Raw genomic sequence first — 23228 nt, 5'->3', positions numbered from 1 at the left:
ATGAAACTACTCCGAATCAACGCGTGCGAAGCCGCGGGCAAAAGCTAGTGTACTTAATGACACGAAAAAATTTTAAATGTAAGTTCGGTTAGGTTAGTTACGTTAGTTATGCTCAGCTCGCAACTAGATGGCGCTGTATTAAATATACTAAAAAACTTACACTTAAACTTAAGCTTAAACTTACCGGATAATGCTGTATTGGAGGTTGCAATATCACATTCGGCACGGGATACGATGGCACCATGGCCGGAACCTCCACTTGGCCATAGCCCATGTTGTAGCTGGAATGATATTATGTATAAAGTCTATACTAATATTATTCATTAATTTTATTTATTTACATACATCTTTCACTTGTTATAAAGCTGAAGGGTTTGTTCGTTCGGTTGGTCGGACGCGATAATCTCAGGAACTATTGGTCCGATTTGAAAAATTCTTTCAGTGTTGGATGGCTCATTTATTGAGGATGGCTTTAGGCTATATAACATCATGGTCGGGTTTTACCCGCGTAGTACACGTGGGTAAAACCGCAGGTCACAGTAGTCACTACTAGATAAAATCTAGATGATAATTTTTTTAAATTAATACTAGGAAGGCTTAAAGCCCGGGTCCTTTTCCAGAACCTTCTCAGTCCATATACTATTCTTGCTATCAATCCGTTCCTTATCCATAAGGATAGGAAAAGAACGAAACACACAGTAGCATTACTATTTCACGCTGGTCTTCTGTGTGGCTGTGGTACTTCAGTTGGGGGGTGGATAAAGTGTATTCATTCATTCACTCATTCATTCATTAATTCATTAATTCATTAATTTATTCGTAAATTCATTGATTGATTCATTCATTCATTCATTCATTCATTCATTCGTTCATTCATTCATTCATTCACATACGCACCCGCGCTGCTGCAGCACCGACTCCGAGCATCCACCGTACGCGTTGAATTCCGTCGCGTATGGATAACTCGGATCTGAAATTATTAATTGGATATGAGTGTTATGTTTATTTATTTATTTATTTATTTATTAGCCTCGATCAGACACAAATATATACATGTAAAAGAAACTTAATTAAGACTCTGATGAGTCAACATCAGCAGGTTGGTCTGTTTGTCCCAATTTGGCAAAGGCCAATCCCTTCCAGTCTTTTCTGTTGGAGTGTTATGTTTAAGCACTGTCTAATAGTTTTTTTTCCATTTAGTAAAAAAAAAACTAAAATATACAAATTGTCCATTAGTTATTTGGAAAAAAATGATTAGATTTCGAGGATATCATCGTGAGACAGTGAGGGAATTATTTTTCAACCGTCTTGTTGTTTGTTGTTCAACTGTGTTGTTTCTTTTTTCTGCGCTATCTCTTAAACCTCTCACATTTGCTTTCCAACCAGGTTGCCTGGTGGACATTGCTGTTTAGCAATAAGGCCGCCTTTCGTAAAAAAATATTAGTTATCAAACAATTTTTCTTTTTTGTATAAAAGGTTTAATTTTCAATTTTTGTACAATGAAGCATAAATAGAAAAAAAAGGTGTGTATGCGATTCACACACGATAGAAGTGAAACTTCAGTAAATCGACAAAAGAATGAGATGAATATATATAAAATAGTATGTATATCTCTGTCTCACTCTTTACCGGCTTCATTCTACACATTTTTGTATTTGTGTCTCTCACCAGTCGTTTTTTCCGTTGCATCAGGTTTGTAATCACAACGATTCTAAAGAAGTTTCACTTCGAAAATTAAAAAATACACAGGTGACGCTGACCGACAGTCGGACCGCGTGTACGACGTGACGTCACAACTCACCTATCCTGAAAGTGGTGTCGGTGTGCGGCGACGGCGGCAAGTGTTTCGGCTCCTCGACCATCGGCTGGTAGATTGGTTGCATGCCTTGCTCCTGGGAAACAATCGCCAATTGATTAATTTACAATGTGCAATGTATGTTTTTATTTAGTGTAGTATTATTATAATTTGTTATAATCTCAATATATATTGATTAGCTGCGCCCCGCGGTTTCATCTGTGTAAGTCTATATCCCGCAGGAATATCGGGTTAATAAGTTGCCTATGTGCTGTTCCAGTTGTCCAGCTGTCTACGTACTAAATTTTATTGCAATCGGTTCAGTAGTTTTTGCGTGAAAGAGCAACAAACATACACACATCGTCACAAACTTTCGCATTTATAATATTACTAGGCTGCGCCCCAAGGTTTCACACGCGTAAGTCCATATCCCGTAGGAATATCGGGATAAAAAGTTGCCTATATGTTATTCCAGTTCTCCAGCTGTCTATGTTCCAAATTTCATTGCAATCGGTTTAGTAATTTTTGCGTGAAAGAGCAACAAACATACACACATCGTCACACAGCGCATTCTCAGAGGTCTGAGCCTCTGCTCTGTTCACGGGCGGTGGTGATCGTTTACCATCAGGCGAACCACCAGCTCAGTTGCCCGCTATGACACAAAAAAGTACCACGACGGACGAAAGTTCGATTCCGATTTCAAGACTTTTTAACACAACTTTATAAACACAAAAAAAAAAGAAACAAAATAAAGTAAATAAATAAATGGATAACTTACGATCCGGCAATGACTGACGAACGGATACCCCTGCGGCAGTCCCGGATACATGACGTTGGCCATCGAAACGGGACCTGAAATGGATGGTTCATTAAAGAAACGTAGGTGACGCGACGCACCTTCGTATGTTAGGTGACGCACGTCACTCAATGCCTGAGACTTGATAGGTCATGTAAAAAAAAATAACAAAAAATATAATAGTCCAACGGCTTATTTATTTTTTTTTTGTAACTAGATAACTGCGTGATAGAAAATAGTCGACAGTTCCCCTTATTAAAGTTTCTTTGTGCTTACAGTACAAAATAATAATAATTTTCCCCCAAAAAGACTAAACCTTCAAAACGTCAGTCGTAGACCAAACTAGATCCATTGGGACCACTCGGGAGAGAAAAATAACAGCATAATCAAAATCGGTTCATGAACTCGAAAGTTCTCGAGGTGACAAACCCAAAAAAAAACAGTCAAATCAACAACGTCCCTCTTTAAAGTCCGTTGAAAAGGCCCATATCCTTATCCATATCACTCCCAGTCCTTTCCTTTATTCCTCTCGCCAATCCTTTCTTAATCCCTTCGCAGTTTAAAGTCGGCAATACATTTGCAGACCATTTGATGTCCATGGGCCACAGTAGCGCTTACCATCAGCCGACCTACCAGCTCCATTGTCGACTGTGACATAAAAAAAAACAGAATTTAAAGTCACTGTCTGCCCAATCATGTCTCCATCAAAGATATATGATATGCATATGCTATGGAGCATATAGCGCATGATATGGGTACATGACCGTACCCCACACGGGGCACGCTACTCACGCATATTGGGGTCCTGTATGGGCACCGGCGTGAGTTTCGCTTGCGCCATCATGCCCTGGATCTCGGCAACCTCCGGCTGGTAGCTGACCATCGCCTGTGACGGTGACGTCAGCTGGAACAAACAATAATAATAAAGCCTTCCAAAAGACCGGGTGGTTTCCTTCTGGGGGTACCCGAGTATAATGGAGAAAAACACATAATAATAATATATTATCCATATAATAATATTACCCAAATTATGTTATGGTGTCCGATGACACATTAAAACTCTCTAAAGGGCCTCTGCGTGTTGGATCTGTGTCCCCACGTAAGCCTCCCAAAATACCGGGTCCTTTCCTTTTGGAGGTACCTGATTATGATGGAGAGATACGCAAAATAATAAAATCATCTTTGTTCAATCCTCACATCGATGATACAAACGATCGGTATCTCTTCATTTGTTTATTTTTCATTTTATTTATTGAGTTCATCTTATATATAACATACCCGTGTCACAATGTTAGTTACCCAACTCCATAGGAGCGGCTGGACCGATTCTTATGAAATTTTGTGTGCATATCGGCTAGGTCTGAGAATTGGTCAACATCTGTTTTTCATACCCCTAAATGATAAGAGTAAGACAGAACAGCGTTTGCCGGGTGCAGCTAGTTAATATATTAACATTACATAAACAGCTGGTTTGGCACATGTGGTAATTATAGGCGCAAACACCATTTTTAATAAAATAAATATAATACTAGTAATTAAATTATTACATACCTCATCATGTCTATATCCCTGCCCATAATTCTGATTATAAGCGACTTCTTGGTTCTGCTGATGCTCCTGCGATTGCGTTCTACTCAACCGGTGCTGGGTCTCGTACGTTCGATTTTCAAACGGCGGCCGCTGATTGGTCGAGTTCTGGTAGCGTTGATTCGGCGAATCCGTCTGCTGCTGCCTCTGATTGGCCGGCGACGCGGGCAGCGCGTTTTCAAATTGCGAACCGTCGAACGACTTTTGCGTTTCGAACTTTCTATTCGATTTGTTCTCTGGCGATTTTTGAATTTCGATCGTTTTGTTCTCGAATTTCTGTTCGTAATTTGAATTCTCCGGCTGTCTGCTGCTCTCTATTCTCTGCGGTTGCACTTCGAACACCGGTTTGCTCTCTACTTTATGGCCCGGTTCCGGTGATACGGGTATATCTTTTGCATCTACGCATGCGCGCGTTTTCGCCGGGCTGCTTTGTACTGAGCTACTTTTGGACCCTTGCGGCGTTGTCTACAACGAAGTGATGTAATGAAAGGTCAATATTATAATACAATCCAAAACTTAAAAAAAACGTATTATCGTCTCCTTTCTTAATTATTATTATAGAGATGAACAAAATTTTGTATATTATTTTAATATCTATCTCATATAGTTCAGTTGATTACTATATTTTTTTATTTATATTTATAAATAATGCAAAAAATTGTTACCTTCTCCACCGACTTCTGCCCACTCTGCCTGCATTCGCAGCAACACTTCCTGCATTCGCTTGTTGGGCATTCGCAATCTGAAAAAAACATGTGAACAATGTGTTCATTCAAATATTACGGGTGTTTTAACAAATGGTCCTTCGAGCCGGATCACAGGTGAATATGTTAAAAGATTTGAAATTTTATCTGTACCCCTTGATGCTTCATTTCAAAAATATTTCAAAACAAAACCCGCAAAAGAAAAAAAGTTAAATAAAAAACATAAGTAGAGGTCGTTGACGTATGGTGCACGGAGAAAGTTAACTTTATGTTTGCATCATTTTTTGAATCTTTACAAGTTTTTGAATGAATATCAATCCTACTAATATTATAATCCTATCCTACTAATCCTACTAATATTATAAATGCGAAAGTTTGTAATGATGTGTGTGCGTTTGTTGCTCTTTCACGCAAAGACTATTGAACTGATAGCAATGAAAATTTGGTACGCAGACAGCTGGACATCTGGAATAACGTATAGGCAACTTTTTATCCCGATATTCCTGCTACGGGGTACGGACTTACGCGGGTATCCACTCACCTGTGACCATGAACGAATGCTGTTTTTCCAATTTACCTCTCCGCTTATCATTTGCATCATTCTGGAAGGTGGAAAGGGCAGAATACAGATTATATAACCAACTTATAAATATTTTTATAACTGCAGAGGTACAAAATTATCTTTTATAAATATATTAATGGTAATGTTATTATTTTTAAAGCAAAAACGCCTTGTATATGTAGCGGTAAGACTGCAAAAACCGTTATATTACAATTTAACAAGCTCTTGCTTGAAGCAAATTGTTCGAAATATTGTGATCCGTAACATATAGAATAAATAATTAAATAAATAAATAAATAAATATTTCAATTTTACAGTAACCATGAGTCACTGTCAGATTGTTTGATTGTTTATCACCGTGTAAAAAAAAAAGATAAAACTATATATATAAAAAACTCAAAGGTGACTGACTGACACACTGATCTATCAACGCACAGCCCAAACCGCTGGACGGATCGGGCTGAAATTTGGCATGCAGATAGATGTTATGACGTAGACATCCGCTAAGAAAATATTTTAATAAATTCTACCCCCAAAGGGATAAAAAAGGAGATGAAAGTGTACCATAATAATTTATTAGGACCGGCGCGAGCGCAGCTGCGGGCAACAGCTAGTTGGGCAATAAGAGGGTGAACCTTACCTTATCACTATGCTGGTTATTGCAGAAAGCGGGCGGATTCGCGGGATCGAAGTGGTATATTGAGCCGTCGGGGTTCGTCAGTGGTCTGCCTGTCTGGAGACATACAAACGTACATACATACAAAACTCAACATATGATATATAGCCGCTGCTACGTCCGAGATCAAAGGACATGAGATTTTCCCTGCGGTAAAAGATATACCCTATCTATCTCATTCCCAACCATATTCAGACAGAAGATTTATTTCACTAAATCGCTCCGTTGCGACGTGAACGAAAAACAAACAAACAAACACACATTTAGATTTATAATATTACCACGGCCTTATAATCCATGTATTCGTTCAACGAAGACGTGTAGACGGGTTAAGTAGCCCGAGCTACATACGCCATTCTTTTTAACAGCTCAGGACATAAATATATATAAATAATCTAAAGACTCGTTAAACTATTCAACCAATTTTAATCAAATTTACACATTGTGTGCAGTTTTATCCAACTTAAAACATACAATACTTTATATTATTTCAATCACGATAAATGACTGCCCGGGCGGAGCCGGGGCGTGCAGCTAGTAATCAAATATGTAATTGTATCAGATGTGAAATTTATTTTGTCCATCCTTTCTCTAATTATCTTTCTTTAGTATTTAACATGGATGCGATACCTGTGGATGTATGACAATAGCTCCAGGTGGTACGGCTGACAGGTCTGTCACCGCCCACACGAGGGTCGCCGCTTCGCTTCCCGGCTCGGGGCTGGCACCACCTTGAATAAAAAAAAAATTCAAATTGTATCTTTTATCCCAAAAACACCGCGGGGAGAGCGCCAACTATATTTTTCTATTTTTCCCTTGGACAACGCGAGCGAAGCCACGGGCGGGTAGCTAGCGTGCACGCTACGCGAACTCACCGGTAGGCGAAGGCGTGACGGAGTCGGTGCTTCTCAAACTCAACGTCTTGTATCCGGAGCTGGAGGGCGACAGGCGCCAACTGCTCGACGCTAGGTCACCTGGAAGGGATACTTCATGTACTAGCTCAATCACGCATATGCAATTGCACGTTTGCGTATTTATGTGTGTTATTCGAGCACGCTTCGGCACTAATTGGGCCAGAACGCACCGGGGAAGTACCACACCCCCACAGAAAACCGGCGTGAAACAATAGCATGCTATTGTGTTTTGTACGGTAAGTGGGGGAGCTGGACGCCTATACCCTTTTCCTTACCCTACCCATTCCTTTCCTTTATTCCTCTCGTCAATGCTTTCTTAATCCCTTCCCAATTTAAAGTGGGCAATCCATTTGTAGAGGTGTAAAGTTTGCAATTGACCTTACGCCTCTCCAAATGTTCATGGACGGTGGTAGCGCTTACCATATAAAAAAAAAATGTGTGCGTGTATGTGTGTGGGAGCATACATGTTTTTGCGATATGCGTGGTTGTAGTTATTTACGCAGGCATATGTCATTGAAAGTTCGCGCGTGTACACTTGTTGTGAAGAGGCATACAAGCTTGTGCGATGTATGCGTTCTTACTTTGGCACGCATACGTGCCTGCGTGCATGTGTGCGTGTGTATGTGTGTATGTTTGCGTGTGCATGTGTGCGTAGGTGTGTGTGTATTTGCGTTACCCTGTCTACTGAGCAGGCGCGGCTGCGTGGGCTCGTAGCCGCCGAAGCTGTGGCTCTTGGCGACGGCGCCGCGGGACGCGCCCTCGTCACGCGACTCCAGTGATTGCACCTGTTTTGGGGGAATCACAATGCATACATGCAAACATTTCGTAGAAGTGAGATATTATATTACATTATAATAATGTAGGGCTGCAGTGTTTGCTCCTGATATTAACGTTAATATCAGGAACTACTGGACTAATTCAAAAAATTCTTTCACAGTTGAATAAATTCCTGATCCCCGAGTGCTATACGCTATATATGTACCACGGGCAAAGCGCTAGTTGGATTTAAATAGTGTTTTTATTCTAAACTAAATGTACGAGTCATGACTGGCTACGTACACATAGTGGTCCCTCGAGCCGGATATGAACCAAAATCATCCATACAATGAATAAAGTAATAAAGCATTGTTAATAACACACAAAGTGTATTATAAAACATCATTTAGTTCGCAGTAATGAGTTTAAAATTCCAATATTGATGAAAGAAAACTACAGAAAATGTAGAAAAATATAACAACATTTATGTAGGTATATGTTATGTTTTGGCTGGACTTGATCTTATGAAATTTTGTGTGCATTACGGGTATGTCTGAAAATCGGCCAACATCTATTTTTCGTATCCCTAAATGATAAGAGTAAGGCAGAACAACATTTGCCGGGTGCAGCTATTATAATATAGAAAAATATATATACCTTTGCAAGTTTATTTCGTCCACCGTCGGGAGTCAAGAGCTTAACGGGTCCGCTTGATAACCAAGGCCATTGGTTTTCGTCTTGTGTGCAGTTATCCTATAGAAAAACAAATATAATCAGTATATCAATTCAATAAAATGTTAACTATCTAATTATTTAAGATTATATTCTTACTAGCGGTCCGCCCCGGCTTCGCACGTCGTACATATATAGGCCCTATAGCCTTCCTCAATAAATGGGCTATCTAACACTGAGGGAATTTTTCAAATCGGACCAGTTGTTCCTGAGATTAGTGCGTTCATACAAGCAAACTCTGTGAGGTTTTGATTAGCGTGATATTATAGATTTTGAAGAGCGTCCCCAAATTTGTCATATACAAATTTCATAATATGAAAAGACGAAATGCTCTAAAAATACAGAAACAGGATAAAATGATTCCTCATAAATATGTATTTATAAGTGTTTCTTAAAGGAATTCTAAACGAACAGAATTAGTTCAAAATGTAAATTACTACGCCGTAGCCGTAGGCAGCTACGACGTCCTACCCACACTATAACATTGCATTAAAATTTATTTATTTATTTATTTATTTATTTATTTATAAAAAATCACTTGCCATAACAGGACAAGCCCAATGCGACAGTGATACAAAAAAACAAAAAAAAATAATAATTTTTCAACAAACTTAACTAACTTAAATACTAGATACATGCTTAACTAAATATATTTCCTAACTATAACAGCTTAAATGTAATAACACCCTTGCGAATTCACTCGCGGGACAATGAAATAGGTCAGTTCTTTCGTGCGCTTCATTAACAATGCGGATTGCTCGTACCATGGGTGCTTTGGCAAGGAGGTTAGTCCGTGCTGTGGGTTTGGTTTATTTATGGACTACGATTACAAGAGTCGTACACAGCTACAAGAGAGTATACTTATGTTTCCCGAACTCTACGTATTTTATACTGATATTTACTGTATAACAATATTTACATAACAGCGCGTAGATGCCTACGAGACAGTTCCAGTGCTACGCTGGAGACTGCTTTGATGTCTTAGCTATCTCGCTCATTCTTTTACAATACTATTATATTAAATCTCTTTCACGGTTTTAACTATTACTGTTGATATTGCTACGGGCTATGATAAACACTACGGCGTAAAGCTACATTGCATCGACTAACTCAAAGTGCTTACGTAAGTGCCACAACTGCCCGTAGCCTAATTGTATTACACAATTGACTATCAGTTAGCTACGCCATAGCGCTACGCTGTATCGGCTACGTAACCGTACTTAATAGTCAGTGCAGCAACCGCGCATAAATCATAGCCCAATTCTATCACACAAACACTACGGCGTAAAGCTTCATTGCATCGACTACCTCACAGTGCTTACGTAAGTGCTACAACTGCCTGTAGCCTAATTGTATTACACAATTGACTATCAGTTAGCTATGGCGTAGCGCTACGCTGTATCGGCTACGTAACCGTACTTAATAGTCAATGCAGCAACCGTGCACAAATCATAGCCCAATTCTATCACACTATTGACTTGATTGGTAAGCTATCTGATAGCTACGCTGTATCGGCTACATCACCGTACTTAGTCAATGCTACAATCACGCACAAACCATAGCCCAATTGTATCACACTATTGACTTAATTGGTAAGCTATCTGATAGCTACGCCGTAGAGCTACGCTGCATCGGCTACGTCACCGTACTTAATAGCCAGTGCTACAACCGCGCACAAACTATAGTCCAATTCTATCACACTATTGACTTGATTGGTAAGCTATCTGATAGCTACGCCGTAGAGCTACGCTGTATCAGCTACGTTACCGAGCTGAATATCCGGCGCCGCACTCGCTCGTAGTCCCGCTCGCGTTGCTCTAACGACTTGCTACGCGGCGCATCCGCCCCGCTCCCGCCCGCTTCTAGCGCACCAGCGCCACAACGTTTTAGTATCGACCTGTAATTTATGATTTTTTCATGTAATTCTCAAAATGTACCTTATTGATTTAATGAAATTATATTGCATATATACGGCAATTAGAGGGCACACCGATAAGAGACAGACAATGGTACAATTTCTTTACAAAAACCAATTATTCTCAGTTACGTACCAAAATATTCTGAGTAAAAACTGATGAAAGTGTTATTATGTTTATACTAGACATAAGATAAATAATGTATTACCACTTAGAAGATAAGTTTAACTCAAAAAAGAAAAAAAATAAAAAAACTCACTTCGCCAGCGTGTCGTCATGTCTCCGAGGGGGAGATTTTGGGAAGGCTCTAGTACACCACTGCTTGAAACTGGTGCAAGGTATCCTGCCTCCGCTTGTACCTGAGAAATTGCCTATATATTAACATGTGAAGCAAGCACTTTGAACCTCTTGGATGTGGGAGTCAAGTACGCTTCAGCACGAACCAGCACCTCGCACCGGGGAAGTACCGCACCATTACAGATATTTGTCGTGAAATTATAGCGTGTGAATGCAACTGAATGGAGTTTCGTATGGCGAGTGGAGGAGCCGAAGGCCCGCATCCGTAACCCTATCCAGTCCTATCCTTACGGGAAATTGGACAAGGGGAAATGGGAAACTTGAAATGGGGAACGGAAAATGAGAAACTGGAAATGGGAACGGAAAATGGAGAACTGAAAATGGGAACGGAAAATGGAGAACAGGATGTGGTTACGATGGGAAATGGGGAACTGGAAATGGGGAATGGAAAAATGGCGAACGGGCCATGGGTAACTGGAACTGGGTAACAGGGGGCGAGCAACTCACCGCTCTTGGAGACGATGACGCAGTTCTTGTTGGTGTGGTCTATGTGGTGGGCGAGCTGGAACAGCGCGGCGCAGCGGTGCACGAGCATGCGGCCGTATGACGTCATCACCGGGAAGCGGACTATGCAGCGGCTGAAACAGTTCATTGATAGTAATAATAATTGCATAATTTTTTTCTAAGAAATAAAACTAAACCGCCTTCAAATTGACAGAACTGTTCCAAATTTAAATGGGTCGCAAAAAGAGGGGACAAGTTTGGACATCAATGGCGTGTGTGTGTGTGTGTGTGTGTTGTGTGTGTCTGTCTGTGGCATAGAAGGACCAATTTAGATGCGGTTTCGACAGTCAGTTTCCTTGCCCGTGGTTCCTGGTTCGTGGTTGATGAAAATTGATCAACGTCAATTCAATATCGTTATCAAAAGAAATGAATTCAAGATGGCCGACAACAAAAAATGAGTTGGGGGGAGGATGTCTAAATTCAAATTTTACTTTCTAACTAATAAAAGCAATCCAAACAGGCAAACAATTGCAGGCTGATGATGATGATGATGATGACGACGATAATGGATCGAAACAAAGCTCACCCAACGTCGTTCACCAGCGCGTGCAACTCCCTCTCGACTTTCAACAGCGTGATCCTATCTTTCGGGTTCTTGTTCAGCGTATCGCGTATAAAGTTGACCAACTCATGGTCGGATAACTCGGATTTCTCGTCTGAAAATACAATAAAAATAATAAGGATTCTGATTATTTATTTATGTCTGTCCGTTCGAATGATCGCACTTAAAATAATTGAGCAGAGTTTGAAACTGCGGAACATAATTTTGATGCGTTCATGAGAAACTAAATTTGTTCTCAAAAACCTTTTTTGTATATATAAGGAAATTAGAATGTATTTTCATGGGTCAACTGACACATGGCATATAAAGCTGAGTCTGGACTTTCTCACAGCTATAACACACAACAGCAAAGTAATCTATACCTTATATTATAAAGCTGAAGAGATTGTTTGTTTGAACGCCCTTATCTCAGAAACTACTAGTCCGATTTGAAAAATTCTTTCAGTGTTAGATAGCCCATTTATTGAGGAATTCTATAGGTTATATATGTGCCACGGGCGAAGCCGGGGCGGACCGCTAGTTTAGATACATACTTAGAAGAAAGAAAGAAAGAAATAATGTTTATTTAACACCACCACATTTACAGTTAAATTAAAATTAAAATTAAAAAGTGAACTTATGACTAAACGGTGTGGTGATAAAAAGGGTGACTACTCAGCATGTGCTACGCGTAATGCGCAGCGCTGATTTTCAGTAGCCCCTTGTTGGAGTGCCAGTCAGAAGAAATAAACATACATGCATACATTATATAAACAATACAAACATACTTATAGATATTTTAAAAGCAAATTGGTATTTAAACTAAATATTATATATATATATATATATATATATATATATATATATATATATATATATATATATATATACATAATTACATCTTCTCTCCTTAAATTGTCGTGTCTATGTGTATGTTTCTTCTTATTTCCTTCTTCTCTTTACAATGTTACAGATTTGCCTCTTTTTGTAAGTTGTTGTTTGTGTTCTTGTGTGTGAATAAAACGTTTGTCTATGTCTGTGTCTATGTCTTAAAGAACAGGTCCAGTTTTAATTTTCAATTTTATAGCATTCAAATGTTTTATAAACGAGAAATGTACAGCTCTAAGCGATAAGATTTTTTGATGCGTGTAACTACTGCGTGGATTTAAAAAAAAAAATCTCTCAACCTTGGTTACGTACGAGATAGTACTTGGTTAGTACGCCGGGGCGAAAAACTAGTACAACATAAATAATTGATATACATTTTAGTATTTTTAGTAATATGATAAATGAAATATATCTATACCTGAATCGTTTCCACTTAGAGATAGACTTTTTGGCTTTTCCTTTCGCTCCGGGCACCTGTGAATGAATAAAAAAATTACTTATTTGAATTATTAATACTAATATTACAAAGCTGAAGAGTTTGTTTGTTTGTTTGAAGGTCTCAGGAACTGCCGGTCCGAATTGAAAAATTATTTCATTGTTACATAGCTCGCATATTGAGGAAGCCTATAGGATATATATGTACCACGGGAGAAGCCGAGGCGGACCGCTAGTATTTTATAATAACAAATCAATAAAGATATAAATTAACTATCTCTACTTAGACATAAAAATGTCTACATTTACACTTTGAAATGTTTTATTTGCGGACAAAAATGAAGCAAGTATATTTATTGTTTTTCACAAAAAGCCCACCGACGGCCCTGTACAACTCCAAACACAAAAATAGGTCATCGAGTAACGGATAAAAAGATGAAGCCAAATTAACAACTTGGCATGAATTGTCAGTTCATCATCACCAGCCCATATATGTTCCCACTGCTGGGACTCAGCTCTCCTATGAGGGTACAGGTCATAATCCAGCACGCTGGCCAAGTGCCGGTTGGCAGATGTCACATGTCGTCGAACTTTTGACTCTCGGACATGCCGGTTTGCCTCACGACGTTTACCTTCACCGTTTTAAGTTAAACTGTCAGTTATAAGGGAACAAAGTATATCTCACCTACAGTAAAATATATTTTCATCGATATCAACGCTCTCCGTTTTTCCATTTGTACCTGAAAATTTTACATATTTATAAAAATGCGTAAGATATCATTTGATACAACTTCCTCTTAAACCAGTCTTTCTATTAAAAAAAAAAAAAAACTTATCAAAATCCGTTGCGTAGTTTTAAAGATTTAAGCATACATAGGGACAGAGAAAGCGACTTTGTTTTATACTATGTAGTGACATCAATTTATGAAGCACATTTTTTTAATAAATAATGAATTTGTAATTCACGATATAATTTAGTTTTTTGAGTATGTACTCTGTGGTAATACTTTTACCATTTCATTTGAGGTTAATACTAGTAAAATATTGTTTATAACAATGATCATATTCTTCGTAAGAGGTTAACGACTCTCCTAGGAAAAGAGGTACCGCTTCGGATACTAAAATAGAACCAACTAACAATTTCCTATTACATACAAAAAGAACGACATCAATAGGTTGAACACCAACAGACTTATAAAAACGTTATCTATCTAAAATGGCAGCTAATGTCCTAAAATTACCTATGTTCTCACAGTCTGAGCAATCGGGACAGTCCACCGAGCACACGATGCCCGAATCTTGCTTCATCGCACAGATGTTTTTCCTTTTACCCCTGGAAAAGAGAATAGAAATAATAATATAACAGATATGGAAAATCAGCGCCGAACACTTAGAAGTGGGTTGACACTGAGAATCAGAGCTGAGCAATTGTTAGTTGGGTGACACTGAAAATCAGCCTTGAGCAATTGTTAGTGGGGTGACACTGAAAATCAGCGCTGAGCAATTGTTCGTGGGGTGACAGTCAAAATCAGCGCTGAGAAGTTGTAAGTGGGGTGTTACTGAAAAACAGCGCTGAGCGCTCAGCGCTGTTGAAAATTGTGTGTTGTGAAAATTTTATTTCTTTATTGTAAATTTGCGATATTTATCACTTTCAAGTCTCTTTATTTCTAGCAAAACAAGGTTAGTAAGATTATTATATTTTTATTTCTCTATCAAATTGTGACCTGAGTCATGACCAGAGGTGCCGATTGCTTCTGGTTCGAATAATGTGATTATTGTTTTTAACTGCCTATTTTTAAGTTTTCTTATTATAACGATGAGGCCCTACATCATACTACTGAATGACAGTAATATAATTTGGCTTGCCTTTGCATGTTATATCCTAGTATTTTCTTGTGTTTGATTTTACGCGAGCATTATACATTTAGAAATTAAAAACTTTTTAACTGATTTTAAACGCGATTTATTCATTACATTATTAAACCGACGTTTCGAACACTTTACAGCGAGCGTGGTAACGGGTCTTCTCTCTTAATTATATAATGAATAAATTGCGTTTAAAATTCGTTAAAAAGTTTTTAATTTCTTAATGTTATATCGTGTTTTGTCATTTATACTGAACTGTTAGCTAAAAACATCATAAATCGCACCCCACCACCACACCACTCACCTACAGTGCGGACATGCGCACTTGCCGCACACGCACGTCACCCTCGGATTGTACGAGAGGAAATCCCGCGACGAGTCCGAGTGCGGCCGCTGGCCGAGCCACCGGCGCGTGCGCAGCCGCTGCTCCGTGTAATTGTCCACCTCCCAACCGCCAGACGTTATCTGCGAATAGGGGTACCCACATGAAACATGAGACATGAAGATGAATGGAGGGAGGGATAGAGAAGGTAAATGATTTATATGAAAAATAGATGAAAAGGGGAAGGAGAAACTTCTAGAAAATACGGGATAAAACGATTAAGCATGACGAATACTCAAACATACCAACTCAAGCATTTCTTGATACGACCAGAAGTATTCTCTTCTAGAAGTCATTTTTTTATTTGAAATTTCATCTGAATTAACAGTGAAATACCGCCGATTCGGAATGCGGTTTCTACCGATAAGAGCCGGCAAAAAACCTCTGTAGTTTCCATTACGATATCATATAAATTTCACATTTATATTTTACTAGCGGTCCGCCCCGCGCTTCGCCCGTGGTACATACAGAGCCTATAGCCCTCCTCAATAAATGGGCTATCTAACACTGAAAGAATTTTCAAATCGAACCAGTTGTTTCTGAGATTAGCGCGTTCAAATAAACAAACAAACTAACTCTTCAGCTTTATAATATTAGCACAGATGCTTATTAGAAATCTGTGCCTAAGACTGCGGCCGCACTACGGTTTTTTCCAACATAACCACGCTGAATTCGCTAAAACCTCACCTGTATCTGCACCGGCAACTTCTCCTCATCACAGATGACGCTGGTGGCGCACCTCGCAGTGCGCCCCCCCTCCCCTTCCCCCTCGCTCTCCGCAGCCTCCGGGCTGGGCGGGTAGGGGGAGGCGGTGCGCGGGGGCGACGCGGACTCGCGTATCGCTTGGCTGCGCACGAGCTGTTTCGATTTGAAACTCTGGAATTGTTTTTTTTCGTCGTTTAATGCATTTATTTTGCAAGTTAATTTTAGTTTCAATTTTTCACAGTTCTTAGAGTAAACCAAATCAACAAACAAAATTTTATCAAATTTCAGCCATTCTCGAGTTACAAATATTGTAAAAACCAGACATTCTTTTTAAGAATATAAATTTTACAAGGAATCCGTTACTTTGTTCGAGTTCTTCTTCTTTAAGTTTATTATTGCTCACAGGTATTTCTGCTATATTGAGAATCAATCCCGTATCCCGTGGGAAAATCGGTATAAAAAGTTGCCTATATGTTATTCCAGTTGTTCAGCTACATACTTACCAAATTTCATTGCAACTGCTTTAGTAGTTTTTGCTTAAAAGAGCAACAAACACACACGCATCCTTACAAACTTTCGCATTTATAATATTAGTAGGATAGGATAGTAGGACTACTAGGATTTACATTGATTACCGCCAATCAATTAGCTGATATAAAAATAAAGGCTTTTTATTCTATTAAATCTACAAGGGAAGTAGTTGAAGGTAGAAAAATATGTCTCATATTTACCCTATTCCTAGTGAGCTGACCATCTTCACTGGAGCAATTCTTTTCTACGTCTGTATTCTCCATTATAATAATATTTTACTGAAAAAGAAATAGCCATACTGTAAGAAAATCAATATAATATAATAAAACTCGGTTTAATGCTACAGGCAACTAAAATATCTGTATCATTTACGTATACGTAAGGAAAATATTAAATCTTAGCGATCCCAATCAGGATAATGAGATCATGTCATGAAATTATTGTATTGTCACCGATCCTTGATAAGTGTTTGAAGTTTGAATTAAATCGTTTCGTTAAAAGCGGTTCAAAATCGAGTCTAAAGGAATAAATAGTTCACATACAAACATACAGGTAAAGCTAATAAAAATAAAAGCATGCCAAATGACTTTATTTTTATAATTGGTTACCATGTAACAAGGCAAACGCAAAAAATTTGCAAAAATTTGCATTTTGCCCTTAATCCGAAAGGGGTCACTAGAACGTGGTGTATTTATCACACTACCCCCACTTATCTGCAATATTGAGTTATTAACATTGAAATGCTTATTTCGCTATTTTTCTGAGTATAGAACATATTATGCGAGTGTTCCAATATCGACGTATTATGGACATTATTTTCTCGTACTGTCTGTGCGTCCAATTCCAACATACGATCTCAATATAAAATCTACAAATTACGATTGTTAGTTCGATGTACATCGCATGCTTGTTTAAACGTGTAAAACGATAAAGCGATCGAAAAGTCGCCATGTATTCGAAACCGTCAATATAATCTGCCGATTACGGATCAGAGTTAGTTACTCGGTGTAACTATTTCTGTATAACATCAAAGGCCATTTTTTTTTAATTATACCTAATGAAATCGTCGGAGCTGTTAAAACGGCGCATAAACCATTTTTATTGTAGTTTCTGCTACGTTTAAGTTTATTACGCAAAAATATTTTAAACTTCAGTGAAACATGTAAGACATAAGAAAATCCTTTATGGATTTTTATTTATTTGAGTAAAATTTACTATAAAACTAGCTGTGCCCTGCGGTTTCACCCGCGTAAGTCTGTTACCCGTAGGAATATCGGGATAAAAAGTTGTTATATGTTATTCTAGTTATCCTGCTGTCTACGTACCAAATTTCATTGCAATCGGTTCAGTAGTTTTTGCGTGAAAGAGCAACAAACACACACACATCTTTACAAACTTTTGGATTTATAATATTAGTAGGATAGGATAGGATATCGCTAGACTGTTGACGTGTGTAGCGTAACCAACAATTGTATTCTAAATGTATCAACGATTACTTAAATTTTACCCAGGAAAAGGTATACCTAATTACAGGTTTTAATGAAAGAACCAATAATATTGTCTCGCTCACTCTTATACAGAGCATACGTAAGGAATTTATAGTCCCGGCGATCCTAATAATAATGTCCTGAACATTATCGACTCTTGAAATCAAACAGAGTTCGAATTAAACCTATCCCTATTTGTCAAAATCTAGTCTCAAGGAGTCCGCTACATACGACCATACGGTTAATGCTAATAAAAGCGCGCTCACAACTCACCTCATCCAAAAAAAGAGAATGACTACCGAAAAATTCCGTATTAACAAAGAGATTGGACCTAATTGAAGGCAACTATGACTACTGATTAAAGCTGGCGTTCCCCTCGATCTGTAAGCTCGTTACGGCGTTCTGATTGGACGGCGCGGGGAACATGGTCCGGTCGTCAAGCGATCTTCAACCTGTGCTTCTTGACGATGGTGGACGCCATCAATCTGAAACGGTGGACACTTCTGTTAGATACGCACACTAAGTTAAGGCAAGCTGGAGATGAGGACAGGGGCCTCCCCCATTGGGAGCATTCGGGTCTCCCCGACACTTTACCGTGGCAAAAGATATCCTGCGGGCTTATTATTATTGTTATTAGTATTTATTATAACTGCTATGCTTAGCAACATTGGAATTAGTGCTGCTTTAAGACGTTACAGTAACCTAACTGTATATACCATACAATGGAGTTTTTTTTTTAATACAAAAAAAAATTATTACGAGGCGGGATTCGAATCCGCGTCAATCATGACAAACCATGTCAACGCCAAGCCTCTCGGTCATCTGTCATCCCGCCTCAGTGATCGAATTTCTTCTACCCTTTCGATTTCATGTGCCCTTAGGCGCCCCATATGTCTCATTTATAAAGAATTTCAATACTATAAAACTAAAAAAAATATTTATCTTGACCACTATATATAAATTATTACCTTAAAGAAAATCAACAAAAAGTATATATTTATATAATTCAATACTCTTACTAACTGCACTCAAACAAAATCGAAAATATAAAATCCCCCTTCTGTCAATCAACACTCGCCCCTTACCCAGGTAAAGAGAAAAAAAAAACACAAACCAATACCGCGAACGACCTCGACCCAGTCCAAGGACTTGCGTACTTCGCTATTAGTGCTTACTTATAGATATAATAGCTATTCACCTAGACTTCATCCGTGGTACATATATAGCTTATGTCACTCAGTGAAATTGCAGCTTTCTATCGGTAAAAGAATTTTCGAAATCGTTCCAGTAGTTTTCGTGTGAAAACAATCCAAACATACTTCTACATACAAATCCATTCATTTCTTCATATTATTAGTATCTAAGATATAGATTTTCTAGAATTTCTTTATGCCTAGACCCATAGTAACTGCGGCACGCTGCGTCGCATACATTATATGCGATATAAACACATAAACAAAAGTGAGGGAAACAATATATTATGGCTATCGCTCTTCACACGACATCGCGAAATATGCACGTTTCCATTGTTGCGGCAGTTACCTTGTATGAGACATTGTTTTATCAACCGACTTCAAAAAAGGGAGGCGGTTATCAATTCGACTGTTTTTGTTTGTGTTTGTTTGCTACCTAATAACTTTTTAGTGGGGAAACGACTTTTGCGATTATTTATTTATTTACTTTTTTATTAATTTTTTTTTTTGAAAGTTTGCGCCTACCATGTGGCCCCGTCTAAATTTGGTCTAGTTCTGAAAATTGGAAGGCTAAACCGTTTTTTTATTCAAAATAATTATTTCCCTAAATACATTACTTGCTGTGGTCAGCGTGGTCAAAATAATTCATCCCCTATTTTATATACCTGGGAGTAGAATTTGCCAAAATACTTTCTTATCGGACGCCTACATCACATTGGCGATCTGGATGCCAAATATCAGCACTATCAATGAAGAAGTTAGGGCTGTACGTTCATAGATCAGTCAGTCAGTCAGTCACCTTTGCGTTTTATACACTAGAATGAGACAATACTTTTCTTAAATATTAATGTATTTCTCTAGTGTATGATTATGCATTTAGATATTACTAATTATTAATTTGAATATCGAACACTTTACAGTGAGCGTAATTACGGACAACATCGCCCGTTAAACAAACCCTCTTACTTATTAATGTGTTTTTGTATTGAAGCGGATAAAGTTCATAACAATGTTTATAGTAGAAATGCTTTTACTGAACACAGCTTATTATTTTAGCTTATATTATTTTAGATGGACCATTCAGGAGCGGTTGTATGGTAATATACTGATCCTCGTGATCAAAATTTTTCTATTCTTTCAGAATATCCCTCATTTATAAAGCATTTCAGTGCTATGAAACAAAAAAAATTAAAAGACAATATACTTCTGATTGTTTACGTACGTTGTAGTAGATTAAAACATTTGTTTGAAACACAGTCAACGATTCATTTCAACGACCCTAACTATCATTAGCTATACAGTAATTGTTACACTTATAAATGTAATTAAGGATCATTATAACACATTTATTAAGCTAACATATAATTGATCTGTGTGTTAAAGCAGTGGTGGTTCAGTGGTGAGAACCTCGGACTTCAAAATCGATAAGTCGGGGTTCGAGACCGGGCGAGCGTGCAGGAAATAAATTGGTTAGTCAATTTATCTGCACATGTGGATACCATCACTACTGCTTAAAACGGTGAAGGGGGAAACATCGTGAGGAAACCGGCGTGTCCAAGAATCAAAAGTTCGACGACATGTGGCATCTGCCAACCCGCGCTTGGCCAGCGTGGAGGATTATGGCCTGAACCCTCATAGGAGGCATGTGTCCCAGCAGTGGGAAAATATATGGGCTGATGACGACGATACGATAATTGATCTGAACGGATAGTAAAATAAATTTATCTCTCACAATATTTACAATATAGAATAGGTAGATAAACGCTGTCTGTGCTGTGCAACACTAGCACGATACGTCTTTATCGTATCGTGACGAATGGCAGTGGAAACGAACTTAACCGTGACCCAGCACCAAGGCCTCGCTGTCAAGTGTGATGGCATGCAGTAACACTTTTCGTTTCATATTTTAAATGAACGACTCATGGGGGAGGGCAGCAAATTGACTTTTACTCTTATAATTATTTCAATTCTTTCATCGATTCATGTTCTGTGTTACCCGTAATTAAACCGTTTAGAAATTAAGAACAATAACAAAAAAAAAACATTATAGTCATACTAGCTGCGCCCCGCGGTTTCACCCGCGTAAGTCCGTATCCCGTAAGAATGTCGGGATAAAAAGTTGCTTATATGTTATTCCAGTTGTCCAGCTGTCTACGTACCAAATTTCATCAAATTCTCTCAAACTCTGTTCAAACAAAAGCCCAACCGCTGGATTCCCAAAGCATTAATCGACAGATCTTCAAACTGCATCTATCGCTTTTACATCCGGAGCATCCACTTTGAACCCGTGAAAAGAAACCAAGCAACAGCGAGCGTGCATACAAATACAATAAACCAAAGAGGATTTAGCCCCACAAAGGGCACAAGTACACAATGATAACCAGAGAAACCCTACGAGGGGATACCCTATCTTAGTGTTAGGGTATCAGGACCGTTGTCATGGCAACGCGCCGGAACCGACGGTGAACCTATGAAACTCGACCTTGGATACGGCATATGGACATGGCGATTTCTTGGCATGTGCTCAATGATTCCCACCATAGTGACGGGACATGTCTCCGTGTATCGAATTGCTGGAGACACTTCGACGAACTTTCGTTTTGAACTTTAGATGATTTGTAGATTACAATAGTATATTATATATGTTTAGTATCAAAAAAAAACAACGAAATATAAATACTTCGCTGGTTTATTCAGGAGTTTATTTTTTTCAATACCAACGTAGATACCTAAAAAGATTCTGAAAACAACACGCAATCATTTGAATGAAAACATATCTTTTAGAAGATCATGATTTGTTTTTTCTTTTATAGTCTTTCAACCAACTTTAAAAGTAAGTAATTGTTACACGAGTTCATACCTTGTTACCGCATCAAAAATTGCACATCACCATTCCTTATTCACGGTGATTTTAACTTAAAATGAGGGTAGACAAAACTGGTACTATATCCTGCACAATTCAGATTAACGGTCGCTTTTCACGACACCTGATTACTGACCCTATGGGCTAATAATAGAACGCTAAATGCGACCCTATAAGAATCGTACAGTTCATAATGTTGCATGATTTCGACTAATTACCGTTATCGTTTGCGATGCTATATTCAAGTTTATCTTCCAAAGCATAAGTATCAAAACCGTTTGCAGGTATCGTTGAAGGGTGAAGCGGTTAAACGAGTGGACATAGCGATGGTACGCCACAGAAATTGTGTATTGTGAGACCTAATTTTAAACACTAAAGTCTCGATAGCGTTTTGTAACAACAGCTGTGCAAAAATTCAAAAGCACCTGGTGATTACAAGAATGCTAGTGCAAAACATACGATTGATAGACTTATTCTATAACCCTTCTAATATCATAAATGCGAATGTAACTCTGTCTGTCTGTCTGTCACGCTTTCACGCCTAAACCACTGAAGCGTTTTGGATGAAATTCGGTATAAAGATAGAACGGAACTTGAGAAAGGACACAGAATTCGTTTTATCGCGAAAACAATGGTAGAAGATTGGAATAGGGGACGAAATTTTGTATGAAGTTCCTTATTGCCATAAAATCATGTAAGATTCTTTCACACCTGAACCAAGTAACCAATTTGGACAAATAGTCTAGACCTTGGGAATACCTATAGGCTACTTACTCTTTACCATGTCGCACGATATAACCGTATTACAGAAGGCTAGTCCAACGATAAAGTAATGGCTTTATACTAATTCTTTTCATTTAAATCGCTGTTTTCGTAAACAAACGAACATCATATCTATTTGGTTGTTTAGAGCTGTCAAATATTGACGTGAGTGCGTCAATCCAAAATATCGTCATAAAATTTATATAGAACTTTCAGAGCTTTGCATGTGGGAGTCGGCGTGAATTGAACCAGCTCGCACCGGGGAAGTACCACAAT

At 38.4% G+C, this 23228-nt stretch overlaps 1 protein-coding gene across 2 annotated transcripts in view; it reads right to left on the bottom strand.

The window, feature by feature from the left end:
- LOC119836429 (R3H domain-containing protein 2) overlaps positions 1-23228 on the bottom strand; it is a 54771-nt gene that overhangs the window by 7607 nt on the left and 23936 nt on the right. For both annotated transcript variants that reach the window (XM_038361745.1, XM_038361746.1), the window contains exons 2-25: positions 18408-18619; positions 16848-16925; positions 16099-16287; positions 15334-15494; positions 14405-14496; positions 13849-13903; positions 13147-13202; positions 11826-11955; positions 11243-11373; positions 10698-10797; positions 10290-10419; positions 8448-8543; positions 7711-7819; positions 6996-7094; positions 6751-6851; positions 6085-6177; positions 5424-5484; positions 4844-4920; positions 4143-4643; positions 3384-3495; positions 2574-2647; positions 1802-1892; positions 898-970; positions 185-281 (exon numbers count right to left, since the gene is read on the bottom strand). In XM_038361745.1, the coding sequence (XP_038217673.1) occupies positions 185-281; positions 898-970; positions 1802-1892; positions 2574-2647; positions 3384-3495; positions 4143-4643; positions 4844-4920; positions 5424-5484; positions 6085-6177; positions 6751-6851; positions 6996-7094; positions 7711-7819; positions 8448-8543; positions 10290-10419; positions 10698-10797; positions 11243-11373; positions 11826-11955; positions 13147-13202; positions 13849-13903; positions 14405-14496; positions 15334-15494; positions 16099-16287; positions 16848-16910 (2691 nt within the window). In that variant the 5' untranslated portion in view covers positions 16911-16925; positions 18408-18619. The remainder of the gene's footprint in view (positions 1-184; positions 282-897; positions 971-1801; positions 1893-2573; positions 2648-3383; positions 3496-4142; positions 4644-4843; positions 4921-5423; positions 5485-6084; positions 6178-6750; positions 6852-6995; positions 7095-7710; positions 7820-8447; positions 8544-10289; positions 10420-10697; positions 10798-11242; positions 11374-11825; positions 11956-13146; positions 13203-13848; positions 13904-14404; positions 14497-15333; positions 15495-16098; positions 16288-16847; positions 16926-18407; positions 18620-23228) is intronic.

This window comes from Zerene cesonia, chromosome 24 (genome assembly GCF_012273895.1).
Source record: "Zerene cesonia ecotype Mississippi chromosome 24, Zerene_cesonia_1.1, whole genome shotgun sequence".
Lineage (NCBI taxonomy): Eukaryota > Metazoa > Arthropoda > Insecta > Lepidoptera > Pieridae > Zerene > Zerene cesonia.
This window is presented reverse-complemented; position numbering and strand designations above follow the sequence as displayed.